Genomic DNA, 24,623 nt, shown 5'->3' with positions numbered 1-24,623 from the left:
CCTGTTGCCTTTCTATCATCTGGAACCAGTCTGCCCATTCTCCTCTGACCTCTCACATCAACAAGGCATTTTCGTCCACACAACTGACCGCTCACTGGATATTTCCTCTTTTTCGGACCGTTCTCTGTAAACCCTAGAGATGGTTGTGTGTGAAAATCCCAGTAGATCAGCAGTTTCTGAAATACTCAGACCAGCCCGTCTGGCACCAACAACCAGGCCACGTTCAAAGCCCCTTAAATCCCCTTTCTTCTCCATTCTGATGCTCGGTCTGCACTTCAGCAAGTTGTCTTGACCACCTCTACATGTCTAAATGCATTGAGTTGCGGCCATGTGATTGGCTGATTAGCTATTTGTGTTAACAAGCAAGGTAATACCTAATAAAGTGGCTGGTGAGTGTATATTTGTACAGATATGAAGTTAAAGGTATCCTTTTTAGTAATACTTATGAAAAACCTACAGTGGTAAACATTACAGTAGTCATCAATAAATAGGTCACCTCATAGTCTGACCTTCCACCCGGGGACAACATCCCTGCCACATTTTAAACACTAGGAAATACACACTGACATTAGCAACCTTGTTTATCTGGCTGCTGCTAGTTAGCCACCAAACTAACTGTTATCCAACTTAATTATCTTACGTAATCCTCTCTCACTGTAGACCTTCATCACTCCTGAACTCTTTCTGCTCGTTCAGCTGTATCATTCCATCTGACATTCAGACTCAAGTCTATATTCAGTGTCCGTACTATCCTCGCTGCCTGCCTCGGTCAAATCAACCTAGCTGGCTGAACTCCTCAGCCACCGCCACACACTGTCTCTGCCCGGACTCAGCACTCCTTGCACCCATAGATGCTGTGTTGTCCTCAATCGTGGTGATCTGCTGCACATCTGACATGTTGGATGGGTCAAAACAAACACACACATATTGCGATGTGATGAGTTCTTCTGATTAAATCAGCCGAAACTTACTTATTAGTCGACTTACTTATTAGTGAACCTTTTCACCAAATTTGTTTTGTCGTAATAACCAGAAAATTTCTGTATGCTGTTGATTATTTAAAGTGTGATTCTGACACTATATTTGCAACACACCAATAAAATGTATGCAAGGAAGCTAATATAGCCAGAAGAAATGTGAATTACTGTTTAGATTTTCACTTATCGTATGCTTACATGGAGTGATGGGATCTCTCTTGGGCAAAGACACAGCAGATCACATCTACATTTATGATCTAAATTTGAAAAATTTCAACATTAATTGTATAATAGCTGTCATAGATATAGAATAGATATAGACATAGGATACATATTAGATGGAAATACAACCATAAAGACCAATGGTAGAGCTCAGTCACAGTGTCATAGAAAATGATCAAAGCAGATTTCTTTATTTTGACCATTTGCTTGCACTTGTGTACATATGGAGTGCTACGTATACACACACACACACTTTCTAAGCTGCGTATCCTTTTGGGTCACGAGGGGAAGCTGGAATCTATCCCAGCTATCATTGGGTGTTAGACAGGAAGTGTTCTGGACAGGCTGCCAGTCCATCAAATGGCAGATACACACATTCACACCTAGGGGCAATTTAGCATGTCCGATTAGTCTGTCTGCATGTCTTTGGACTGTGAGAGGAAACCCACATAGACATGGGGACAACATGCAAACTCTGGTTGCCCGACCGGGTAACTGAACCCAAGCCCTTCTGGCTGTGAGACGACAGTGTTAACCACTGTGCACCCTGTGCTAAAAGCAGACAATGGTCATTTAGGTATCTGGATTGCATGGATATTGCATATCTATGAACACGCTGGCTAGCTGTTTGGAGCAGCATGAAAAGTATTTGGTCTTTAAAACCAACACAAATTTAGCATAAGCTCTTTTACAAACACAATAGTCAAACATCAGCAAATCACATCTAAGCTAAAAATGCAATAAAACCCCCAAAACACAAAAAGAAGGCACTCACACACTTCACCACATAAAGTAAATATATCCATTTCATCAGTGGTCTCTAACCCTGGTGCTGTTGAGCTACCTTCCTGCAGAGCCTGGTTTCAATCTGGTTCTGCATCTAAGACACCTGTTTCATCTAATCAACCTCTTCCCAAGTCTCGGATTGGCTGGATCAGAAGTGTTAGAGTTAAGTAATGGGGACAGTTTACTGGGTACAGGCTGGAACAAAAGGTTGCTGGAAGGTCGCTCTCCATGACTAGGGTGGGAGACCACTGCTGTATAGGTGTAATACAAAACCACAGGAAAAAAAGGAACGCCCACAAGTTCTTTATGCTTCACCAACCTCATGGCTATATCTATAGATAAATATCCCACAGACATAAGTGTTGTTTGCTGCGTTCTCTCCAGTATATGATCCTATCCCACTTTCTGGGTACAGTGTTCTGGAAGTAATAAACTGTGGGTGGCATCTTTCTTAAACTGTGGCTGTCCAATTAAACAGAATGCAGTTCAGCAGCAATGTTGATCATCCCAAAGTTGGTGGCATTATTGATGTTCCTGACAGAATCCAGTGCATTTATGTATGTACAGTCAAACGAAAAAGTAAGGATGCCCATCCAGCTTCTTCCGGGGGACTCTGAGCTGCTCCCAGACCAACTTGGATATATAATCCCTCCAGTTGGTCCTAGGACAACCCTCTCATCCTAGTACAATGTGTCTGGTAAACCCCCACCGGGAGGTGTCCAGGGGCATCCTGATCAAAAGCATGGACTCCTGTGGCAGAGACTGGATCTTGGTACTTTATATGTGTCAAATTGAAATCAGGTGCACTTGATAAGGTACTAATGATTAGAACACTATTAGAGAATATCTTGGAGGAACTTTTAAACCTCAGTGTTTTTTAAACCTCAGTCATCTGCATTGATTTGCTCTCTGTTCCTTGAGTGTGGGGTATCATTGTACCTAGAACAAAAGAGCAGAAGATATCCAAAATACTGGAAACCAGTCATTCTTCTGTCCAGAAGATCATCTACAAGTGGGGCCACCGCCAGCCCAGGCCATGTCCAAGAACTTGCTCTGGGTCTTATTCTGCACCGCTTTCATGGGAAAAAGGAACTACAGTATAGATAATGTAACTTTGACACTCAGCAAATTCCTCACCAAGTTCCTCAGCTCTCAGAAGGTTCCTCAGGAAGTTTCTCAGGACTCAAAAAGTTTCTCACCAAACTTTGCACCACTCAGCAAGTTTTTCACCAAACATATGGTTTCCTAAACGTTTCATCACTGATGAAGACTATTTTCATGTCTATATATACACATGCGATGGCCTACAAATGAGCATGTGCTGAGAGACGTGAAGGAGAGAATCAAGAAGAAGCAGACTGCACTGGTCTCAGCAGCAACAGGTAATAAATAAATAAAACTGAACATATTTTTTTAACTTGTTTTGTTGATTTTTAACCAAGATTCAGTCAAATACAAAGAACAGTGTAACTATAGGATTCAAATAGTTTGTTATCGATACACTAACAACAATTCACAAGTTTAGGAAGAAAAGCATGTATGGCAGAAAACTTTGTAGCAGCTTTTGCAACTGTTTTCCATCTAAGCAGTCGTACAATAAAATGCTCCTCAGGTCAAAGAATACATTTCGCTGATTTTGATGTGAAAACAAGTTAATACATCCTCCACAGAGACCAAGCAGAAGAAATCTGACATTTCTCTGCAAATTTTAGTGCAGAATTTCTATTTATTGTTGTGTCACAATTAATACTATTTGTTAGAATTAGCCCTGTATTGCATTGTGTTGCCATGCTGCAACAATTACTTTACCTCAATGTTATTAAAAGGCAGTCAAATAAAATCTATTTTTTACTGTTTAATTGTAGAAAAATCATTTTTTACTTTGAAAGGACAAATGACGGTATAGGTTATGATCTTTAAACAACATTTTCTTTCTTGAAGATAACTTATTGTAGATGCCTTACAGGTGGCTCACACACTTAACATATATATATATATATATGCACACATCTTATTTATATAGCACTTTTCATGCCAGCGGCAGATCAAAGTGCTTTACAGATATGTGATAAAACATAGGCATAGAAGAGATCATTAGTATTTAGTTAGAATGAGAAGAAAATGAAGATTAAATCACAAGATAAAGATAAACACCACAAGACATTTTTTTACTTAAATGCTATTTTAAAGAGATGCATTTTTAGGTGCTTCTCAAAAGTGAGCACTGAGCTTCACTGTCTAATAAAAGGTGCAATTGAGTTCCATAGTCAATAACTTGAAAGAGGCCTCTCCAAGTTTTCTGCATTTTACAGAGGTTTTCTGTAGAAGGCCACTTTCTGCAGATCTTGGATTATGTAAACGGATAGACACTCTGTGATGTAAGCAGGTGCTTTATGGTTGTTTTGAGCTTTAAAGACTAGAATGATACAGGCGGCCAGGGCAGTTCCTTAAAAACGGGAGTGATGTGATTTCTCTGTTTTGACTTTTTCCGGATGCGCACTGCTGTGTTTTATACAAGTTATGAGGGATGTGTAGTTTTCTTAGGAAGTCCAGTAAGACGAGCTTTACAGTAGTCAAGTCTGCTTGTAACAAATGCATGAACAAGTTTCTCTGTGTCGCTCTGAGAAAGAAAAGGCCGAACTTTAGCGATATTTCTTAAATGATAAAAAAGCTACGTTAGTGACCGTGTTTACATGCGGGGTTAAACAGAGCTCAGAGTCTAAGATCACACCCAGGTTTCATACTTCAGGTTTGATATAAGAAGCTAAAGAACCAAGTTTCTCAAAAATCATATTACTCTGAGTTTCTGAGGTCTATTTTATTTTGGAAATGAATGAACTTTTTACCTTCTAAATTGATTTGAAAGAAAATACAGAAGTGACCTGATATGAAAACATCTGAGATTTGAGACATCTTTGTGTTTAAACCTTTAGTGATGACCAGATCCAGGATGTGACCTAGCTTGTGGGTAGAACTGCCCACGTGCTGCTTCAAACCAAATATTTCTAGAAGTCTAGTCAATTCTAATGAGTTACTATCTGAAGGACTATCAATATGTAAGTTAAAGTCCCTAGACAGAAGAATCTTATCGTAGTTTGTGGATGCTACTCATAATAATTCCGCAATTTCTTACATAAATTTACAATTTTGCTTTGGAGGTCTTTATATTACAATTATTAACACAGGCGTATCATGGAAAATGTTGATTGCAACATACTCAAAAGACATGAACTCACAAATAGAGGTACTTTTGCAGATAAAGTCGCTATTATGAATACAGGTCACTCCTCCTCCTTGTCTGCCCTGTCTTACTGATACTTTTTAAATACACAACGTTTTTGGAGCAAAATCTCCCCACACAACTAGCTTTAGTGTTAAGACAGCAGAAACAGAGAGGAATGGTAGCAATTAAGGGGACATTGTCTATATCAGTAAAGATACTTACCTGTCTGCTGATGATATTCCTTAACCATTTGTTGTCTACTACAGTAAAGTCCAGTCAGGCCTATCCATTCTCGATATTCCCGGAAAAGATAACAGACCCGCAGCCACTTGGGTGTAGTCTGTCCCTGCGTTAGAATGCCAGTTGCTCCCAGAAAGCATTCCCCATTGCTCACATAGCAAACGCTATTGTTTTTATACCAGCCTTGGAGCCAGCAGTGCAGCATGTAGAGCCTGCTGAATACCTCGCTTTTTCTCTGGTAGGTGGGCAGCGGCCCCAGGATGACGACCCTGGACTTGGTTCTCTTCTTAACGGTGTCTACAAGTAATCTGAAATGCTCCTTGAGGGCTTTGCTCTGTCGGGATGACATGTCATTCACCCTTGCGTGAATTACTATGGTGACGATGTCCCTGTGTTTGCTCAGAGCTGCGGGAAACCGCTTGGAAATATTCAAGACCTGGGCACCTGGAAAACAACAGACAGTTGAAGTACTTCCAGAGCAAATCACTTTAAGGTGTCTCACTATTGAGTCTCCAATTATAATAACACGCCCCTGACTCCTCCCGAGGCACTGAAACAGGCGATGAGCTGAGGGCTTATAACCAGTTACTGGAGGTGAAAATCTTCTCTTTCCCTGGCCATGCTGGCATTCCCAGCCCTGCTCTGGGAACGTGCGGGCATGAAGACAGTCTTGGTGTTAAACGTGATAGTCACGCTCCATCTGGTGGAGTAGAAGTCACCAGGCTTGGTCTTGAAACAGCAGTGTAGGATGCGTTCCGGGCAGCCCTAATCTGCTGATCCAACTGCAGCAGCTCCCTGCTCAGTGTCCGGAGCTCGTGCTCAGTGGTGGCTGTTATTTTGTCAGTGTACAAACAGAAAAATAAGGGTTAGTTAAAATAAATATTTAGATAAAGCAGGTAACCAGAAGGAAACGAGCAAACACAAACGTGCAAAATGTGTGACCTGTTCAGTCAAAAGTGATGTCAGTCTTGCACATGCGTAGTCACCATACTTTGAAACACACACACACACACACACACATATGTAAAATGTAAAAATTGTAGGCAGCAGTGATGTCCTTGTGTCTTATTAAAATGTTATTATTACCATACATTCCAACTAACAATTGAAATTATATTAAATGTGTAAATAACTTCGTATACATTTCACTCAGTATAATCCAAATTTGTTTAGCAGTGTTTTCAAGAAAAGGATATTTTTAGAGAAAAATTACATTTTGTGGTACTTCCATGACTACACATTGTTGCCATTTACACATAAATTTCATTAATACATTTCCATTATTTAAGCAATATTAAACAATAAAAAACAATTAAAATATGTTTAAGTAATAATTCATGCAATAAAAAGCAGAATGTTAGTTCATCAGTTCATCACTGTAACAGTTTGATTTATAAGAAACTCATTGATTCTTTTTGACTGATTCACTCATTTCTGCTCAGCAGAACTTATTTTTAAAAGGGCTGTTATTTTTAAAAGGGCTGTAGATTGCCAAGCATTTCCTTTAAAAGTTTCACAGGTCCTACTTTATATTAAGTGTCGCTAATAACTGTGTAGTTACATGTTAACAACATATGAAGCAACAATGTAGTTACTAACCGCTTCATTTTGTTGCGCTGTATCTTGTTGCTTATTGTATTTTGTATTACACTGGAGCACTATCTTAAAAAAAAAAGCATTTTTTGAGTTTTTTGTTCCAGTAGTAAAAGGAAGTATTTAATAATGTACATTAAGACTGTCACGACTGCCCGTAACAGGTGAGACACACGCTGATGGATCTTACAAGGTTTAAATTTAATAGGGCAATACAAGAGAATCGTAAGGGACAGGCAGGGTCAGAAACAACAACAACAGCAGCAACATAGACATACCAGAGGGTGGTCGGACTGAAGAAAGGTCGGTACACGGGAGAGCAAAAACCAGGTAAAGGGGCTAGGCTAAAGGGTAGAGATAAGTACAAACAAAACGGCAACAGAAAGGCAATCAATGGGCAAGGCAAAAAAGGAGAAAACGAAGTACAGGCGAAGGTCAGAAATAACAAAGGAAAAGAACAAGGAAAACGCGTCGTAACAGAGCTAGAGGCTAGATAATACTCGGCACCGAACACAGGAAACAACAGGGCTTAAATACACAGGTTCACAGGTGTAGACAATCTCACTGATTAGAAACAAGGCGAGCCGGAGCGCCGGAGTGTCACGTGCTCAGCAGAGTCACTGTAGTCCATAGGTAGAGCATGCTGGGAATTGGAGTCCATGGAGGTAACAGAGTCCAAGGCAGGCAGACTGACAGCGTCAGGGCTGACAAAGACATTACTTACACTGGATCTGCCAGCTTTCCTAACATTTAGCTAGCATATATGTTGCTAGTGCTGAGACACTGTAACCAGTTTCAGCTTTAAACCAGTCTGTAATGTGACAGAACAGCAGACGTCCCCTTATCTTAACAAGGAGCTTTAATACCATTAATTAAATGTGTTGCATTAAACCCAAAACAGTGGCTATATTACCACTCCATTATTACACAGTAACTACATAATAACTACACAGGAACTGTCCACTTATTTTAAAGTGTAACTTTAAACACTACGCTAGACAGTTCCTATGTAGAAGATACACTTGTGTAATTACATAGGCTGTACAGCTCTAATCCACCTGTAACATTGACTAAATCATCAGTAGTTACAGTGTTGTTGCATATGGTAATCATGTGTAACTACACAGTTGTTAGAGACACTTAATATGAAGTGGGACTGTTTCACTGTTGTATTAGTTGAATGATTTGAGTCATACAGTCAGCTGTGTTTAAAGAACTAAAGCTGACTGGATGATCCTTGTTTTCTCCTTCTTTTCTGTGGACAACCCAGAACATAGAACCCGTTTCATGTCTTCCTCCAGCAGATTCTGTTCCTCATCACGTCCCTCTTCCTGAGCTCCATCATGAACTTCCTCACTCTGGTGCTGCTTCTGCTGGCTCTCTCTGGATGTTCCAGTGAAGTCGTAGCTGATTTCAAGAAGACGTGTCCTGATTTCTTTGCTAATCCAGAAGGAACGCTGTCTCCTCCGACTGTGTTTACAGGAGATAATTACAAACAGATCTGCCAAATTCTAGGTAACACATATGAATACGCAACACTGTATGACACAGCAAACAAGATCCCCGTCTACTCAGCCTACAAGTTTGAAGGTTTAATGGGTTGTAAAAGACAAAGCAACTGGTACATTGAGCCTCAGGTATATTAAAAAGCAACATATCATGTTTTGGTAGACATACATTTTGTTATACTATTTTCATCTTATGCTCCTTATTTAAACAGATCTCCTCTTCTTTTCACTAAACAAATTATTACAGCTTGAAGACAGAAATTTAGACCGAAAGATGGCGTATGGCATATGCGGCTTGACCCAGTTAGCATATCAAGCTGTTAATGAAGATTACAAGGATTCAGACTATGACAGAGGACACCTGGCTCCAGTCTACCACGCTAGGTCTCAGCACTGCTCTGATGCCACCTTTACCCTCACCAACGCCGCCCCACAAAACAGGTCATTCAACAGAGGCCAGTGGAAGAAGACAGAGGAAGCTGTGGCTAAAACTCTGAAGGAGAAGTGTGAGGGAAATTCAGCCTATATCGTCACCGGGGTGGTTCCTGGCACTGATAAACTAAAGAACAGAGTTCGTATTCCCAGTTACTTTTGGACCGCTTACTGCTGTCTAGACAACAATCAACGAGTGAAAGCTGCAAGTGGTTTCATAGGAGGGAACATAAATAACCAAGTGCAAGAAATGTCAGTGGGGGCTCTGGATGCTATTCTGTCCATTCTATATGATCAAAAAGTTTTCAAAGTATTTGGTGGAATGTGTAATGAGTTCAACTTTGGAGACTTTTATTGGTTTTCGGTCCTTGAAGCCTGCCAAACAAGCCAGAATATGAAAGAGTGTTTTGAAATGTTTATAAAAAATCGGAGTCAAAAAAGTTAATATATACCATGCTGTCCTTCTACCTTTCCTGCTATTATGCTCTACAATGTGCAGAAATGTGTTCTCTATAGAACGTGTGAACTCATTTTCACTTAGAACACACAATGTCATTGTCAATGACCAGGTGTGTTCAAACCTTTGCATGTAATTGTGGATATACATTTGCATCTGCAGTGTCTCATATTTTTTTATTTTAAATCAATGCAGTTCTGTCAATTAATTGTCTCTAAGCACTCTGTGAACTGGTGTTTCTTTGGTAAACTGTTATAACAAGTTAAAATGTGTGTAAAATCAATAACTTCACTGTAAATTCAGGGCAGATTGGGGGAGATAGTAGCTTTGGTCTGTTCATTCTTTTGGCTTTTTATATAGTTATAGTATATAACTTAATTCATAGTGGTCTTACAGATGTGGTGTTCAGACAGGTGTAGGAGCTACTTTCACAAGACCAAATTCATTAAGATCCCTCATGAAGGCCACCACAGTGCAGCAGAGTGGACGTGTAGAGAGGAGGTGCTTTATAAAGAATGTCTGAGTGGATAATAAAGAGCTACTACTACTACTATTATTACTATTAATATTCATATTATTGTTATTATTATTGTGCCGTCAAGCCAATTCCAGTTCTTGCCCAGCATATTGGACAGTGTTTCTCCAGACTGTCCTGTCACCTGTTTATAAAGCTGTGGTAAGTATCCCAGATCACAACTATTCAGGTGCTGTAGGGGGCGCTGTAGAGTGAGCTGTGAGTTTATTTTATTGAATGATCCTGTTTTATTAACAGGCTCTACAGTTTTGTTCTTGGTCAGATCAGTACCCTCTGAGTGACAGAAGAAATGTAGGTATAATAGGCAAATATAGCAAATAAGAGATCTGCTTTATGAAAAGGAGTGAAATAAATGTGCTTTAGTTTCTTCTGAAGGGCCCAGAAACAACAAGCTAGCATGAAAAAACTCGAGCCAACTAAGTCTTCCAACTCACTGTCACCTCACATCTCCAATACGAAACACACCACAAAGGCTACAGCTGATATGCACATACACTATATGGACAAAAGTATTGAGACACCTACACATTACACCTACAAACTAAGGTGCCTAGGCCAGCCCCTGGAAAGCAACCCCATAGCATTATCCTTCCACCACCAAACTTTACAGTTGTAAACTATTGTAACTTTACAGTGCAGTCAGGAAGGTAACATTCTCCTGGCATCCACCAAACCCAGACTCATCCATCAGACTGACAGATAGAGAAGTGTGATTTCCTCACTCCAGGATATGTTCTCACAGAATATGTTCTCACTGCTCCAGAGTCCAGTAGCAGTGCTTTACACCACTCTATCCAATACTGGACATTGTGCTTGGTGATGTAAGGCTTGCATGCAGCTGCTTGGTCATGGAAACCCATTCCATGAAGCTCCTGGTTTTTGTGCTGATGTTAAAGCCAGAGGAGGTTTGAACTCTGCAGTTATTGAGCTACAGACTTTTGGTGACTTTTATGCATTATGTGCCTCAGTCCTCTGTAACTTTACATGGTATGACACTTCGTAGCTGACTTGCTGTGGTTCCTAAATGCTTCCACTTTTCAATAATACCACTCACAATTGATCATGGAATATCTAGGAAAGAATCAATTTCACACACTGATGTGTTGCAACGGTAGCATCCTATAACAGCACCACGCTCAAATTCTTTGAGCTCTTCAGAATGACCAGTTCTTTTAATAATGTTTGTAAAGGCAGGCTGCACGGCTAGGTGCTTGATTTTATACACCTGTGGCAATAGGACTGAATAAATCACTGAATTCAATGATTAAGAAGTGTGTCCCAATATGTTTGCACAAATGTTATAATTAAAGCACCTGCATGAAACTAGTCTATAAAACTACTTAAAGCAACTTTTAGTATCATGCAAACACTAGAGGTCACCCTTGTTTTATTTATTTTCTGGTAAAAATGGCCAATGGGCAGGTACACATTTGAGAAAGAAGGAGAAAACTGATTAACAAAAAGATTGAAAAAATGTAATGGTACCGTTTATTATTAAGATAGAAACGAAGACCTGGCTTGTTTTAGATGTAGATTTAGTGTTATTTTAATGTTGAAGTGGTTTAAGTGAAAAGGGACACAAGTGTGGAAATTGAAAACAGCATCTTGCCAAAGCTGAAATACGGAAATAAGAAGTATCACATCCCTCTGACACAAGGTCAGTTTCCTCGAGAGCACAGATGCTGTCGTGCTTCCAAGCCTTGACACACTGACCGAAATAATGAAAGAGATAACTGATCTTCTCTTTATCTGTTCGAGACATTTCATTAAAAATGTTGATGGGATAAAGGAACTAGAATATGCAGCTGCATCCTCACCACTCAGCTTCCTCAGCTCTCAGAAAGTTCAGAAAGTTCATAGTTTCCTAAACGTTTCATCACTGACGAAGACTATTTTCATGTCTATATGTACACATGCGGTGGCCTATAAATGAACGTGTGCTGAGAGACATGAAGGAGAGAATCAAGAAGAAGCAGACTGCACTGGTCTCAGCAGCAACAGGTAATAATGAAATAAAATACAAAGAACAGTGTAACTAAAGGATCCAATTAGTATTTTATCACTACACTAACTACAATTCACAAGTTAAGGAAGAAAAGCATGTATGGCAGAAAACTTTGTAGCAGCTTATGAACCATTTTCCATCTAAATGAAGTTAGGTGGTCAACTAGCATGAGGTGTTTTTATATTTATGAAAGAAGGTAAATTTTGAAGTATATAGTAACATTTTTTAAAGTAGCATTTTGCCTCAAGTTAAATTAAGTTTCAGTGCCCAGAGTAAGGCCACACAGTCCTCTGATGTTTTGTGGTTTAGCGGTAAACATTTCATTATAGCAATAGTTCAGAAAAATAATCCGCTGGAGCTACAAGTCTAATGTAGATAACAAGTAGTAGAAGTTGTAGAAGATGCCTGACCAAACACAGACTTTTCTTCAGTGGATGTTTCATTTTCAGAAAAATGTTCTTTCATTGTATTGTGATATTTTCAAACTAACATGACCTTTTTAAAACAAGGTATTTAATCCTGTATTATCAGGAGTGTCAAGAAGAGCTCCTGGACCTTTATGTTCTCCTTCTTTCCTGTGCATAACCCAGAAAGTGGACCAGATTTGTCCCTGCAGCAGATTCTGTTCCCCATCACGTTCCTCTTCCTGAGCTCCATTATGAATCCATCTTCTCAGTCCGGTGCTGCTTTTGCTGGCTCTGTCTGGATGTTCCAGTGAAGTCGTAAAGGTGTCCACAATTCTTTGCTAATCCAGAAGGAACTCTGTCTCCTCCGAGTGTATTTACAGGAAAAAAACTACAAACAGATCTGCCAAATTCAGTATAACACATATGAATATGCAACACTGTATGACCCAGCAAACAGGATCCCCGTCTACTCAGCCTACAGGTTTGAAGGATGAATGAGTTGTAAAAGACTAACATCCTGGTATATTGAACATCAGGTACGTTAACCAGCATCTGCATTTACACTGTTTTCATGTTATGCTGGTGGTTGTTGGGTGATGGTGCAGTGTATCCATGTGAAAAATTGAAAAAAGAGAAAAAACAGAGTAGAGTTAGAGCCACACATTCAGGAGGGGCTCATCAGTTGAACCACTTTTGAAGCCAGGAGTGGATTTAATGATTCTGGGGTCTGAGGTAACGGACAGGAATGCAGCCCTCTAACAGCACATTTTTAATTTAGTTAGGGACTCCTGTGTGGTGTCACCATGTACTCTGCAGAAAATGGCATTTTGACAGGGGAAATTCTCAGTCTTGACAATATATCTAATATTTCTGATCTTGAGATTGCTGTAAAATAATTATAATAATTAATAGTAACAAATAAATATAATAATTATAAGATTGTTGAATTTATTTCTGGACATTTTGCTTTCTAAATTCATTTTAGTAAAATGATTTCACTGTCTTGTCAGATCATTTTGCTTATTTTAATAAATAATGCTTGAAACAAGCAAATTTATCTGTCAATATATTGAGACAATGTGGTACAGAGTAACATATAAGTTATAAGAAATGTTACTTTTTCCAGGAAGTAATAAATAACGTAATCTTACAGCACTGTGAAAATGTCGTTGGCCCTTTCCCAATTTCTTTTATTTTTGCATTTTTGCTACACTTCAATATTTCAGTTTACAAAACTACTTTTTATGTTCATCAAAGATAACCCATGTAACCACAAAATGCTGTTTTTAAATGATTATTTCATTTGTTAAGGGAAAAATGCTGTTCAGCCCTAGCTGGCCTTATGAAAAAAGTAATTTCCCCCTTAGCTACTAAATCAATCATTTAAACATTTAGGGTTGTAGAGTCCGTCTCATGCTACCACGAGTGTGAAAGCACCACCAACATTCCAAAGTGACCAAAACATCAGCCAGAAAGCAGAAAGGTACTGAGAAGTGGTCTGTGGTCCCCACCTGCAGAACCACTCCTTTATTGAGTGTGTCTAATATACCCACTATAACTTTGTTTTTAGGATCCCCAATTCACACACATTCTGATTTTGACACATTAAGTGTTTATACGAATTACAATGCTCAAAGATTATATCTATTTCTCTTTTTAATTTTCTAAAGACTGTTCAGACTGTTATGTCATCCGCATAAGCAGAAATTATGACTTTGCTTTCTTCTGGTCCCACTCCTTTTCATCCTTTCTGATTTTAGTAATCAAAGGACTGACTGCCAAGACATAGAGAGCAACATTAAGTGGACAACCTCATTCAACGCCCCTCATGATCTCAAAAGAGTTTATTTGCAATGATTTGCACATTTTATTTTGCATACAGACACATGGTCATCTTTATAAAATTTTCAGGAAAGTACATTCTCAATACGTCCCATAAATAATGTCTTGATACATATTTTTTTAATAAGGGCAACCACATAAAAACTCTCCCCACTTTCAAACACCAGTTTCCTCGGCATGTTCACATTATCCCACATTACTCATCCTTAAATGTAATCAAGTCTAAAATATCATCCAATCTTTTCATTATCCATCCATCCATCCATCCATTTTCAAAGCCGCTTCTCCGTTAGGGTCGCGGGGGGGTGCTGGAGCCTATCCCAGCAGTCTTCGGGCGGAAGGCAGGATACACCCTGGACAGGTCGCCAGTCCATCGCAGGGCAGACAGACAGATACAGACAGTCACTCACACCTAGGGGCAGTTTAGCATGTCCAATTGGCCTGACTGCATGTCTTTGGACTGGGTTCGATTCCCTGGCCGGCTGAACACGGTCCTCTCTGTGTGGAGTCTGCATGTTCTCCCCGTGTCTGCGTGGGTTTCCTCCAGGTTCTCCAGTTTCCTCCCACGGTCCAAAGACATGCAGTTTGGTCAATTTGGACATGCTACATTGCCCCTAGTCTGTCTGCCCTGCAAAGGATTGGTGACCTGTCCAGGGTGTATCCTGCCTTCCGGCCGATGACCGCTGGGATAGGCTCCAGCACCCTTGCCTTATTTCCTAGCCCTCTTAGTGTTGTGATTTCTGGTTTGACCCTGTTTCCGTTTTTTGGACATTGCCTTTTGGACTCTCCTCATTGTTCCAGTTTTGATGTATTGGTTTTTGACCTTGGACTGGCTGACTGATTACGAATACTCCCATTATTAATAAACCAATTTTATTTAAGTGCGGTCTGCAAGCGTCATAATTCTGTCTGAGCCTGACAAAACCATTTTTTTTCTGGAAGATTTAACTGTTTAATATCTAATCAAGCCAAATCAAATTTATTTAATCAAACTAATGTCACAAAGCAGCCTCAAAAATATCCAGAAAAGACAAAGTTTTAACTTGAATGTAAAAACCCCCGGGTGAGCAAGCCAGGAGTGACAGTGGCAAGGAAAAACTCCCTAATAGCAGACACTACCTCGTTATTTCATCTCCTAGGTTTTTGTCCATTTTTATATCTTTATATAATTCCTCACATAACTCTTTTTTGTGTGTTTCTGAATTTATATATATGTTTTACTTATTTACTTTCTGTAGAGTGATTATCTGAGCTTCATGACATGCATTTCAATGCATAAATGTCCTGACGTGCAAATGACAAATAAACTTGAAACTTAACTATGAAACTAAACTTTATTAGGTTCTGTGACTACTGTTCCATTTTTATCTTTAATACTGGTAATGAAGGACTTTTTTTCTTTATTTATAAAATGAGACACAAGATGGAATTAAAATTTTATCAGAACTGACACCAATTTGAATTTGTAGCTTTATTGTCTCCTGCTTTAATTCACATAAATCATTTGTCACGCCTATATATATATATATATATATATATATATATATATATATATATATATATATATATATATATATATATATATATATAATGTTTATATATTTTTATTTAAGATTAAGGTCTCACTTTATTATGTAGTTATATCTCTTCTTTTTCTTGATTCGTAATTTTGGTTATATAAAGAAATTGTAACACAGTTTTTCAGAATTTCCCACATCTTATGAACACTGTTTATTAATACAGAGAGTTTAGAGACTTCATTCTAGCTAGTTATTTTTTAATTAAAATATCGCAAATGGATATTTTAAAGTCTGTGTTTTCCAGTAATTTATGCTAACTTCATTCTTAACCTTAATTGTAGAAATAACTTTTAAGTGATCTGAATCTATGAATAGCTTTGTCTTGTTATAAGGTTTTAAAAGCATGTGCTTATTATCTAAAATGAATCTCACATAAGCTTTTTAAATAGAGCTCAATGTCATAGTCAGAAGGTCCAGTCCAAAACTTTACAATGAGCATTTTAACATCCAAGACTTCAGCGTCCTTCCAGACATGCTGGTTAGCAGAATGCAGCTCAAGGAAAACCTACAGCGCTTTCTCCCTGGTGAAGCAGATCTCACACTCCTTACGATTCGGCATGCTGATAAAGGAGTATATTGTCGCTGTCCAATGAAAAACATGTCTCTCCATTTTTTGCAGTTATTACTTTTCTGCATCATTTCAGCTCAGCAGTTTTCCTTTACATTGTGTGAAAATTTCATGATAATTGGACCAATCGAAATGGTCCAAAATTTCTTAGAATAAAAACTTTTTCTATTAACTTACATTGAAAGTAAAGAAGGTTTTTGTCCTCTCCTGTGAAGTTTATTATTTTGGAGATACTTGTTTTTCACTGGATAGCGACAATATGTCTATTAATCCACTGCGCTTTAAAGATAACAGAGTTATGGTCAGGTGGTTCACGAAAGCCAGTGTACGTTAATTGGACCAAGTACTTTATGAAGCGTTCAATGAATGCCCCAGAGGACACCATTACAGCATTGTCTCCTCAGCATCCAAAAACAAGGGTAAGATATCCCAATGTTTAGGAACATCCATCCATCCATCCATCCATTTTCCAAGCCGCTTCTCCGTCAAGGTCGAGGGGGGGTGCTGGAGCCTATCCCAGGGAAGGCTGTTTAGGAAAGACTGCTAAACAGTTCAAACAAATATCCATAATAGAAAAAGAAAAGGGGCCAAACCCAAACTCTCAATTCTCTTCCAATGACATAAATCACACCTTTGCATCTTCCAGACATGATGCTTGCTGCTTCTCCCAGTAAAGGTGAAAAGAATCCTGCTTTCATGTTTCCACTACTACAAAAATCTTAGATCAGCAATCAGACAAAATAGAAACATCAAAGGCATTATTACACAAAACACACAACATAAGATCAGCCTAGAATAGCCCAGAATAGCACTTATGAATACATTCTCCAAAATATCTAGCTATTCAATAAACTGGCAGAGGTGGATGAAGAACACAAATCATGTACTTGAGTTAAAGTAGAGATACCCAAGGTAAAATATTACTCCAGTAAAAGTAGAAGTCCTTACTCTAGACCTCAACTTGAGTAAGAGTACAAAAGTGTTTACCTTCAAATGTACTTAAGTATAAAGTAAAAGTACTAAAATACTCTATTCTGGCTCTGATGTCCTGTTATCATTTTTATAACCAGACTGGCTTCATGAACTCATTTCAGGTGAAAGTCCTCCAGCGTCTCTCTTGGTAAACCAGTCTTTTAATAGAACGTCATTAATTAGTGACGCTGACGTCTATTAAAATGATCAGAAGCACAAAACACTGAAGGTAAACAGTTTCCATCAGGGAGAACCGAGTGGCTCTGAAATCACTTTTTACACACAAGCAAAGTGTGTAAGTTTAAGATTACTTTGTAAATTAGTTACAAGTTGAATAAAAACTGGCTTTAAACTCAGTTTCACAAATAAGTTTTCCTTTACTGTGTTGATCTGTAGGCGTCTGTTCATAAACATAAACTAACCCAAACTAATTTACTATAAAATGAAATGGTGTTTGTATGAATTCAGAAAAAAACAAACATGCCAGTCACGACTGCATAAGTGGACATATTTCTATATTGTGCTCTATTTCCAGGTTAGGTTAGTTCATCATTGGTGCTCTGATTTTGCAGTTCTTTCATTTTTACATGTTACATTTTTATACACAAAAACCAAAAGGAACAACAGATTTCTCAAAATGTAGCAGAGTAAAAAGTCAGATATTAGACTTTGAAATGTAGTGGAGTGAAAGTAAAAAGTCACCCAAAATGGAAATACTTAAGTAAAGATACAGAAAAAAACTACTTAAGTACAGTAATGAATGACATTTACTTAGTTCCTGTCCACCAACTGTAAACTGAAGCAAATCTACAATTCTGCCAATCTATAAAGGTGGTCGTAATGGTGTACTCCAAACCCTATTCCCTGTCTTCACCATTGGCAGGGCACCATTTAAATATCTACGCATCACTATATCCTCCAAACTCTGAGTTGTTTACCCTTAATTGCAAACCACTACTGAAAATTATAGAAGACGATCTACAATGCTGGATGCACTTACCTATTTCTTTACTTGGTATAATAGCAACTATAAAAATGTCAATCCTCCCAAAAACAAATTACCTATTTACAATGACACCTGTTCAACCACCCACTAACTGGTTCAAATCATTAGACTCTGCAGTAACTAAATTTTGGAAAAATAAAAACCCAAGAATTAAACTTTCAACATTACAAAAAAGCAAAGAACTAGGAGGACTGGAAGCACCAAATTTTTATATATATTATCTGGCAAGTCAACTATATATATATATATATATATATATATATATATATATATCTGGACACATCCTGAACAAAACTATCATTCATGGTTACAAATAGAGCAGGAAATATGAAAGGAAATATCTGTTTCAGACCTTCCATTCATTAATCACACAATAAAACAGAATGCATGTTTCTGCAATGCTGTCATATCCACAGCTCTGAGGGCCTGGTGGAAAATGCTGAACATTACCAATTTCACCTTAGCACCATGTAAATACACTGCAATTTGGCACAATCTCAGCTTCCTGCTTAATAACTCCACTACATGGAAAAAGAAAGGGATCACACATCTGCATCATGTTTTTTAAGGATGACACCTTTATCTCGTTCGAAGATTTGGTCCAGATACTCAATATCGGGAAAGATCAATACCTACAATATTTTCAACTCAAATCTGTAGTGAAGTCTAAAATAAATATTACAAATAGCCATCGTCACCCACCCAAACTAATTGAAGCCATTAGTGAAACAAAAACTAATAAGAAATTGTTTTCAAAATTCTATAAACTTCTCGCTAAGCTGGATAGTACTATTGTACTTCCAACTTTAAAATGGGAAAAAGATCTCAGAATCTTTCCTGGCATTGACTTCTGGACTCAAATGTGCAAACCCACTTTTATAATGACATCTAATAGTAATCTTCAGCTGATTCAGTATAAAGTAATTCACAGATCATATAAAGATCATTGTATAAAATGGGACATATGGGCCTAGACATATGTTCTTATTGCACTTTAGACACTCCTGATACCTATTTTCACGCTTTATGGACATGTCCACCTATACAACAATTCTGGCACTCTGTCATTGACTTTATATCCCTCACCCTGGAGTCTAGCATTCCATTATCCCCTCTGCTTTGTTTACTGAGTGACTACACCATTTTGAACCCCCACAACCATCACACCACTTCCACACTCATTGCCCTCACTGTAGCCAAAATAATGTATCCTTAAACACTGGAAGACCAGAAACTCCATAAACATTACACAATGAAAAAAAGTTACTTTTACCGCACATATCACTGGAGAGAATAAATGTTATAGAAATGAATCAAATGGCCATATTCAACACTTCATGGGAACCATTTATTAAAAATATTGACCCCTTAACACCGTAATCCACCCACTTCTGTCTAAGCCTGTTAATACATCCCCTCATTTGAGTGAATACTTAAATGCTTGCAGTAGTTAGTTCGCATATACATGAAGTACACATATCAAATCACACCAATTTATATACACACACAAATACGACATGAATACACAAAATTAAATTCTGCTAAACCCTTTTGTAACAACAACAACAACAACAACAACAACAACAACAACAACAACAGGAACGGGAACGGGAACGGGAACGGACACAAACAACAGAAGGGAACAGGACAACACCAGGAACAGGGGAAGGCAAAAACACAGGAACAGAAACAGGAGACACAAAAGAAGGAACAGAAGGACCACGGGGAACAGAGGCAGGCAAGGGCGGGAACAAAGGGGTTGCGAAGTTCATGGGGGCAGGCGGGCGACTGGCGGCGGATCCGGAGGCGTGGCGCCTGGCTGCGGGTCCGGAGGCGCGGTGACTGGCCCGGAGGCACGGCGACTGGCGGCGGGTCCAGAGGCACGGCCACGGGATCAGGCTTGCCGCGGGGTGCGGCCCCAGGATCAGGAATGCTGCGGGGTGCGGCCACGGGATCAGGAATGCCACAAGGTGCGGCCACGGGATCAGGAATGCCGCCGGGTGCGGCCACGGGATCAGATTCTCTGGCTGGGGACAGCGGCTCCAACCTGGAGGAACACACAGACACAGAACCCACTCGGCCGTTCCCAAGGCTCACTCGAACAATTGGCAGCTCGCAGTGGCGCTTGTGGACGAGCTGAGTACCATAGAAAGGGTCTGAATGCTCCGTCCGTCTAACCACATCTTGCGCTGCAGGTTGCTCCTCCCTGCAGCGTTGCTCAAGATGAGCAGACCCAAGGCGCTTACCTAAGTGCTCGTCATCCGGAAACAAGGGGGGAAGGTCCTTTGCTTTTTTGCGAGACCGACGAGACGCTCGTGTTCCCTCAGCGCCAGGGGATTTGCTGTCTCTGGCTTGGTGGCGTTGGGACATGTTGAACTCAGGCTGCTTAGAAACAGCCGGAGATTCGTCCCAACAGAACAACCACATACCGGAGTCTCGCTTACTCACTGCGTCTTGTGTTGGCTAAGTGAGATTTATTAGGGGCAAATCCAGGGTCATGGTCAAAATGGTCCAAGTTTAGAAAGCCAACACAGAGAGATTGGGGTTCAGACATGACAAGAAACACAAATACCAAACAGATTCAAACACATCCAACAGAGACTAATACATCCAACAGAGACTAATACATCCAACAGAGACTAATACAGCGAACAGAGACTAATACAGCGAACAGAGACTAATACAGCGAACAAAGATGGGCAAACACAAGAGGCAAACACAGGGCTTAAATACACAGGGATAACGAGGGTCAGGTGAAAACAATCAGAGGCAGAGTTATAAAACAAGGGGTTGGACTTAGACCAAATCAAATGCACATGGAAACCAAAACACAAACACATGGACAGGACTGGGAGGGGCCAATTGTGACACCTTTCCTACATGATTACACTGAAAACATTCAATATACATATTGCTGCTGTCGGAACAAAACCACATATCTCAATTTTCATCATTTTTCAGTTTTTAACATAATTTGAAAATACCTGTTACCCTGTACATTTTATCAAAATTTCATGATGAATGGACCAAAAGAAATGGCCCAAAACGACTTGGAAAGAATTCTGGTTCCATTGACTTACATTAAAGGTAAAGTGGGTTTTTTCCTTCTCCTGTAAAGTCAGCATCATGGAGATACAAGGTTTTCTTCCGACAACAGCTTTGTTTATGTTGCAGCAGCCAGTGATTCCAGCAGAGCTGAGATGTCCTTACCGGGGCTGCAGAGCGGGAGAGAAACAGTAGGCAAAGAAATGGAGATACAACCTATACCTTCCTGCAATAATTATGGGGAACATACAGTCACTGGCTCATAAAATGGAAAAACTGTCTGCTCTAACACAGACACAATGGGAATACTGGGAATGCAGAATTGTGTCTTGGCTGAGCCCATCTGAATGGTTTTACTACTGTGAGGACAGGCAGATACCACAAACAAACTGGCAGGAAAAAGGGAGGAGGGCTGGCTGTGTTTGTGAATAACAGATTTTGTAATCCTGGTCACATCACAGTTACAGTATGTAATCTGTAAGCTGGACATTGAACTCTGCATTGAAGCTATGCACCTGTTCTATCTGCTGCATGAGTTTTCCCACACCATTCTGTGCGCTGTGTACATTCCACCTTCTGCTAACAGAGATACCGGATGTTACGTCATCCACTCGACCATTGCGAGAGTCCTAGTGTACTCATTGCTGTGTCCAGAGACTTCAACCATGTTTTAATCCTATCCCAGCAGAGGGCAAGAGTGAATGAGCAAATAAGTTAAACCAAATTCTATGTGCAGTTTGACAATGGCTCTCCTACCCAGACACACCTGCCATTGAACCTAGGGTGCTGAAACTGCGTGAGGAGCATCTGTGTGGAATTCTTCGGCACATCTTTAATCTGAGCTGAATTATATTAGTTATGTGGAAAACATTTTGTGTGGTTTCTGTCCCCAAGAAAAGACAACAGATAGCACTGGTTTAATATTGATCTGTTGCACTAAAATTCCACTTAATAAATTTACATTACATTTACATTTACGGCATTTGGCTGACGCTCTTATCCAGAGCGACTTACAATTTGATCATTTTTTTTACACAGGTAGGCCAAGGCGGTGTTAGGAGTCTTGCCCAAGGACCCTTATTGGTATAGTGTAGGGTGCTTGCCCTGGACGGGGATTGAACCCCAGTCTACAGCGTAGAAGGCAGAGGTGTTAACCACTACACTAACCAACTAAAGACACCTGAAAGGCTGATGCTAGCTTATCTAAGGACCACAGGTCAGAACAGCTCTCGACCTTCTGCAGTTTTGGATGTAGATAGAAAAAGGAAAAGATTCAAGTGACTTTGAAAGTGGGTTCATTATTGTAGCACAGACAGCAGGAGCTTCAGGCATAAAGACTGCTGAATTCGCAAGTGTTTCAATAAGAAGAGTGATCTGTGTTTCGACGTTGGATGTGGTCAAAATGATTGTGATTCTCATGCATTACTTTGATATGTAAGGAAAGACAGCACCAACTGTCTTCCACTGACTGATATGATCAAATGAGTCACCTTTCACTGCATTGTACTCAAGTGGGTGAGTGCGTGTGTGGTGTACACCAAGAGAAAGGTATAAGTCTTAATTGTAGACCTAAACAAATGAAAGTGCAAAATCCTTGTCTTGTACAAGTCACCATGTGTTCTTATATTACTGTAATGGTTAAAACACTCAAGCCGACAAATTAGAATGGGATTTTCTATCACTTCCAACAATAACAACAGCTGAACATGAACAGTAGAGGAATGTGAGCTGCTTTACCTGTTCTATCTGAATTAGCAGGTTAATGACTTCTCCAAGAATTAATTGGCAAAATATTTTTGAATTAAGGAGAAGAGAGTGGAATTAAAGGTTTCACAGGCACTTTGCTTATTAAATAAGGCAACACACAAAGCCTGGTTACTGACAGATCTGTTCTCATCAAAAAAAGGTTACTATGAACCATGCCTTGATGCAAAGAGTAATGACATGTCATAGAGATGTATGAAACCGGATCTGGATCTGGATGTATATATCGATCCATGGTTAGACAAATTGTATACAAATGGAAAAAAAAACTCAGGACTCCCTAAAAATGGGCCTCCTATTAAGATCTTTAAGAGACCTTTTAACATCTATTAAGAAGAGTACGACAGGCAATCCTGTAAGGTGAGAAAGAACCCAATATAACAGCAAAAGACCTACCAAAGTCTCTACCAACTGCAAAAAACTTTTTTCATGTGCCCACTATTAGAAAAAACACTGAACAAGAACAGCCATCGGTCATCATGGAATGACATCATGAAAAAAGCTGCTGCTGTCTAAAAAAACATTGAGACTTTTTTCAAGTTTGCACAGGACCTCCTGGATGTTCCAGGAGGTTCCAGGGAGGACGCATACCAATGCACACCAAAACCAAAACCTCATCCTGACTGTGAAGTATGGTGGAGGAAGCGTCATGGCTTGGGGCTGTTTTGCTGCCTCAGTGCCTGGATGTCTTGCAATCATTGAAAGAACAATTAATTCAAAAGGATATCAAAACAATTTACTGGAGAGTGTTAGGGCAGCAGTCCATGACCTCAAGTCTTGACTTTGATCTTATCAAGATGCTGTGTCATGACCTGAAGACAGCTGTGCAAGCAAGGCATCCCAGAAATATTGATTAACTGACACACAATTGCAGGATAGAATGGTCAATGTAACGGGTAGCGAGGTAGCGGACGCATGTGCGGAGGTAAGCGCAGGGTCATGGTCAGAACAGTCATAGAGCCAATACGGAGAAATCGTGGGGCAGACATGACAAAACCAGACTATAACCAATGGTACAAACACGACGAGCAAACATAGACCAATACATCAACAAAGAACAATACATCCAACAAAGACCAATACGAAGACCAGCAAAGACAAAGTGCACAGGGCTTAAGTAACAAAGGGAAAATGAGGGACAGGTGAAAACAATCAGGGGCGGAGTCACGAAACGAGGGGGCAGGACTAGAAAAACCAAAACAAACACACATGGGCTTAACCAAAACACGAACACGTGGACAGGACTGGGAGGGGCCAATCGTGACACACTAACAATCAGTGTAAATAACAGCTGCTTCACATAAAGACATTTTGTATAAATTATAAAATAAAATTTAAATGAGAGGAAAAATAATCACACCAACAAGTTCTCTGTGCTTCACCCGCACTACGGTCATATCTATATATAAATCATGTTGAATGTTGTGTTCGCTCCATAGTATTTCTGATCCCACTTTCTGA

At 39.5% G+C, this 24,623-nt stretch overlaps 1 protein-coding gene across 3 annotated transcripts; it reads left to right on the top strand.

Annotated features, from left to right (window-relative positions):
* The first annotated feature begins 3,301 nt into the window (after nucleotides 1-3,301).
* LOC108439100 (endonuclease domain-containing 1 protein-like) lies at nucleotides 3,302-9,994 on the top strand. Of its 3 annotated transcripts, none has more exons than XM_017717301.1 (3): nucleotides 3,302-3,367; nucleotides 8,343-8,678; nucleotides 8,797-9,994. In XM_017717301.1, exons 2-3 carry the CDS (start codon nucleotides 8,385-8,387, stop codon nucleotides 9,424-9,426), a joined length of 924 nt encoding a protein of 307 aa, XP_017572790.1. In that variant the 5' UTR covers nucleotides 3,302-3,367; nucleotides 8,343-8,384; the 3' UTR covers nucleotides 9,427-9,994. The 3 variants fall into 3 exon arrangements, with proteins under 3 accessions (XP_017572790.1, XP_017572791.1, XP_017572792.1); XM_017717302.1 differs by having other exon boundaries at nucleotides 3,313-3,367; nucleotides 8,346-8,678; XM_017717303.2 differs by having other exon boundaries at nucleotides 3,338-3,367; nucleotides 8,312-8,678.
* Nucleotides 9,995-24,623: the final 14,629 nt, after the last annotated feature.

Source organism: Pygocentrus nattereri, chromosome 12 (assembly GCF_015220715.1).
Source record: "Pygocentrus nattereri isolate fPygNat1 chromosome 12, fPygNat1.pri, whole genome shotgun sequence".
Classification (NCBI taxonomy): domain Eukaryota; kingdom Metazoa; phylum Chordata; class Actinopteri; order Characiformes; family Serrasalmidae; genus Pygocentrus; species Pygocentrus nattereri.
Note: the sequence above shows the minus strand (reverse complement) of the source record. Positions and strands in the feature narration are given on the sequence as shown.